Below are 3,820 nucleotides of genomic sequence, written 5' to 3'. Positions count from 1 at the left end.
GTGGGGGGGGGGGGGGGTCAGGAAAATAATTTGACATTGGTGATTTGTCTTATTGTTGTTCCAGAAGGATTTTGGTTTACCTATTTTTGTATTCTCTAATCAATGGTATGTTTTTATTTGCTATAAATACATGTGAAATTATAGAGACAGTTCAAATTTTTAACAGTACTAACAGTTATGTGCTCCACATGTAATAGTCATAGAGATGTAATAGCAATAGGGAAAACTTTCCTTTCATGGGAAGGGAGGGTTAGAATTCCAAGAGACTTTGACAAATTGGAGGATTGGACCAAAAGAAATCTCATTTAAGTTCAATAAGGACAAGTGCGTAGTCCTGCAATTAGGACAGAACCAATCCTACGCACCGGTACAGGCTGGGGACAGATTGGTTAAGCAGCAGCTCTGCAGAAAAGGACCTGGGGATGGCAGTGGACAATAAGCTGAATATGAGCCATCAGTGTGTCCTTGTTGCAAAGAAGTCTGATGGCATATTTGGCTGCATTAGTAGGAGTGTTGCCAGCAGATCGAGGGAAGTGATTATTCCCCTGCATTCAGCACTGGTGAGGCCATGTCTAGAGTATTGTGTCCAGTTTTGGGCCCCCCACTACAGAAAGGATGTAGACAAATTAGAGAGAAACCAGTAGAGAGCAACAAAACTGGTTGGGGGCTGGGCCACGTGCCTTATGAGAGGCTGAGGGAATTGGACTTATTTAGTCTAGAGAAGAGAAGACTGAGAAGGGATTTAATAGCAGCCTTCAACTACCTGAAGGGGGGTTCCAAAGTGGATAGAGCTAAACTGTTCTCAGTGGTGGGTGATGACAGAAGAAGCAGCGATGGTCTCAAGTTGTAGCAAGGGAAGTTGAAGCTAGATGTTAGGAAAAACATTCTCACTAGGAGGATAGTTAAACATTGGAACAGGTTACCCAGAGAGGTTGTGGAATCTCCATCCCTGGAGGTTTTTAAGGCCTGGCTAGAAAAAGCCTTGGCTGGGGTGATCTAGTTGGGGATGATACTGCTTTGAGCAGGGGGTTAGACTAGATGATCTCCTGAGGTCCTTCAGCCCTAATTTTCTTTGATTCTATGACTCAGATTTTTTTGCCTTTGCAACAGAGTTCACTGGATTTTGTTCAAGCACCAACAGCCCTTTACATTTTCCAGGTTGTAGTCAGGCCTCTTACTTTTGCTGCCAGGCAGGTGAGGGAGCTGCCTGAAAGTCCCCCTACAGCCACAGGGGCTGATTGGAGTCTGCCTCAAGTGTAGGGAACTCTGTTACCCTTGCTTCCTTATTAGGGCTATTTTGAACACTTGCACCTGTGGAGAGCACTTCAAAGGGCACATGGGCAGGCCTGGGGACAAAAAGCACTTCCTGATCCCAGGGCTGCCTGTGCATGCATTGAAGTGCTTGATGCACAAGCAGTCTGGGACCTAGGAAGTGGCTTCCCTGTCTCAGGCTGCTCACACCCTGGGAAATTTACAGAGCATGCCTGTGCAACCCAGGACCCAGGCACACAGCTGGTGACCTGAGATTGGGGATCTGCTTCCTGGGTTTCTTGTATGCTGGGCAATTTAAAGGGCATGTAGGCAGCTCTGGGACCAAAGAGCAGCTTTCTAGTTCCAGGGTGTTTGTGTGCCCTTCTGTCCTACAACTGGGACAGATTGGCAGGATTGTGTAGGGGGCAGCCTCTGGATTTCAGACAGAAAGCACCCCCCTCCCCCAGGTCTGGGACTGAACTGCCCTCTGCCTGGTTCTGGCAGTGAGCTGATAAGTGGGATGGGGCAAGTGGCAGACCCTAGGTAATTTGGAGTGTGGGTAACACATGATCAGGGCTGCTTGCAAGATGCTGGTGGCAACAAAGGGCTGAGCAGGGGGTTTCTGCCCCACCAGTCATCCTCTGCTGTCCCCACTCTCCCTGTATGCAAGCTTCTCTGGTAACTTGCTAATTGCCCTGTCAGGGAGTGAGCTGCTCTCCCTCCCTCTCTTTTTATAGTGGGGGGAGAAAAAACAGTGCACTGTGGGGTAGTAGAGGATCTAAGTAACATGCCAGATCTTAAATTTAATTTGCAATACATACTTGCCCCAAAGAAGTTTCGCATTCAATGAGCAACTTCTCTGAGGCAGGTTCTCCCTTTTTATCATGTGACAAGTTGCTTGGACATCTGGCATGTTACCATTTGATGCATTACATTTGTGCTAGTCCTGCAATAAATGTTTGCCAGGAGCCTAAGGGAGTAATAGGTATTTTGCTCTTAGCTTTTAAAAGTTTCTGCTTTCCCAACTGCATTATTATCGCTCCCAAATATTCCAGGATCACAAGTCAAGCCAAAAATTAATGAGATTCACTTGAGAGTCATAAGATTTTTAAAAGATAACATTTAGCTGCTTTTCACTGGGAGGAGGATGCAAGATGGTGAGGAGTGGTCTGAGAGCAGCTTGATAGTTGGGCATAACTTGAAGTACAGAAGGGTGAAAAGGAGAGAGAACCTTCAAAAGTGAGCATGAGTGGTTCAAACTTTACACAGGAAGAGATATTTATGGAAGATGATATAATCAAATTGGCAAAAAGGATTATTATCATTTTTAATGTTGTAGAGAGGAGAGCCAGGGCAGTCGGATGGGAAGAGTTCAGTGCTCCAGGGGAAGAGAACTCTGTCATGAATCAAGTTCAGCAGTGTGTGTTTAGAGGAAAGGGAAGACTTTAGAAGTATTACAGTAGAAGAAACCAAAAAATAAATATCAAAGATAATATCAGGGTTATAAACTTCAGAGCCCTGGAGGATAAGTTGTCATTGGAGGTGAAAAAAGGCTTTTAGGAGGAAAGATGAGAATCTATTATTTAGTGCCATGATAAAAATAATCTGCATGCAACATTTATACATGTCAATATCTTTTCTTCATTTTACAGGTAAATAATTTAAAAGATTGTAGAATTTATCAGACAAAAAGACCATTGCAGATATGTAACACTTCTCTCAGGCTTTTCTTTAATACACCTGTGTTAGCCGATGTCCTCTTCAAAATACAAGGTAGAGTATACCCCTCTTCCTTTGGTATGTATCTTGCATGTAATGTGAAGCAGCTATAATTGGCATATGTCTTTATTCTCTTCTGTGCTTGCAACTGATGACTCTGTAGTTTACAGCAGAAATCCTTATTGGTTTCTAAGAAGAGAACCTCAAATTTTCTGCTATTAAATGTCAACATTTACTCCAGTGCTCAAATTCTTCCTGGCTAATCTTCTTTCAGTCTGATTAAAGCCTCCAAAATTTGTGTCTTTTGCAGATAGTATTAGCATACTTCTTACATTTTGTCCTGATCATTAATGAAATTCTTATGTAGCAGCAACAGACCCCAGATCTTGGAGAAAGTCCATTAGTAGTCTCCCTCCATCTTGATAGACCCTCTTTCAGAACAATCTGTTGTTCTCCCTTAATTTTACATCACAATTCTTTTACTGTTCCTTATCTTTTCCACCTTAATTTCTGATGTAGCACACCTTATCAGATGTTTTGATGAAGTCCAGACCGATTATATTTACCATATTTCTCTTCTTTAAAATCACCTATCTTTTCAAATTCCGTGGGCTTCATTGCCCTTATTAAGTTCCAGCCTTTATTTTGTAAATGAGATTATTTCTAGAAGTTTTAAGAGATTTCACATGATGATTTCTGAAAGTTGTAAATGGAAAAGCTGGTCTTTACTATGGCAGAAGTAAGTCTCATCCACTTAGTTGTTCTACTTCCTAGAAATATCAGATCAGACATGTATTCTTATCTACTTTTTCTGCAAAACAAGGTTATTCCTGTGATCTCCTGGTTGTAA

The 3,820-nt window shown here is 42.5% G+C and overlaps 1 protein-coding gene across 1 annotated transcript in view; it reads left to right on the top strand.

Moving 5' to 3' along the window:
• Positions 1 to 3,820, top strand: part of RHOBTB3 (Rho related BTB domain containing 3) — a 75,030-nt gene that overhangs the window by 34,165 nt on the left and 37,045 nt on the right. Inside the window, exon 8 of the mRNA XM_019516868.1 lies at positions 2,904 to 3,024. Coding sequence (XP_019372413.1) covers positions 2,904 to 3,024 — 121 coding nt within the window. The remainder of the gene's footprint in view (positions 1 to 2,903; positions 3,025 to 3,820) is intronic.

Source organism: Gavialis gangeticus, unplaced genomic scaffold (genome assembly GCF_001723915.1).
Source record: "Gavialis gangeticus isolate Ggan-Ray unplaced genomic scaffold, GavGan_comp1, whole genome shotgun sequence".
Classification (NCBI taxonomy): Eukaryota; Metazoa; Chordata; order Crocodylia; family Gavialidae; genus Gavialis; species Gavialis gangeticus.
The sequence above is the reverse complement of the archived record's forward strand: the minus strand, read 5'-3'. Positions and strand labels throughout refer to the sequence as shown.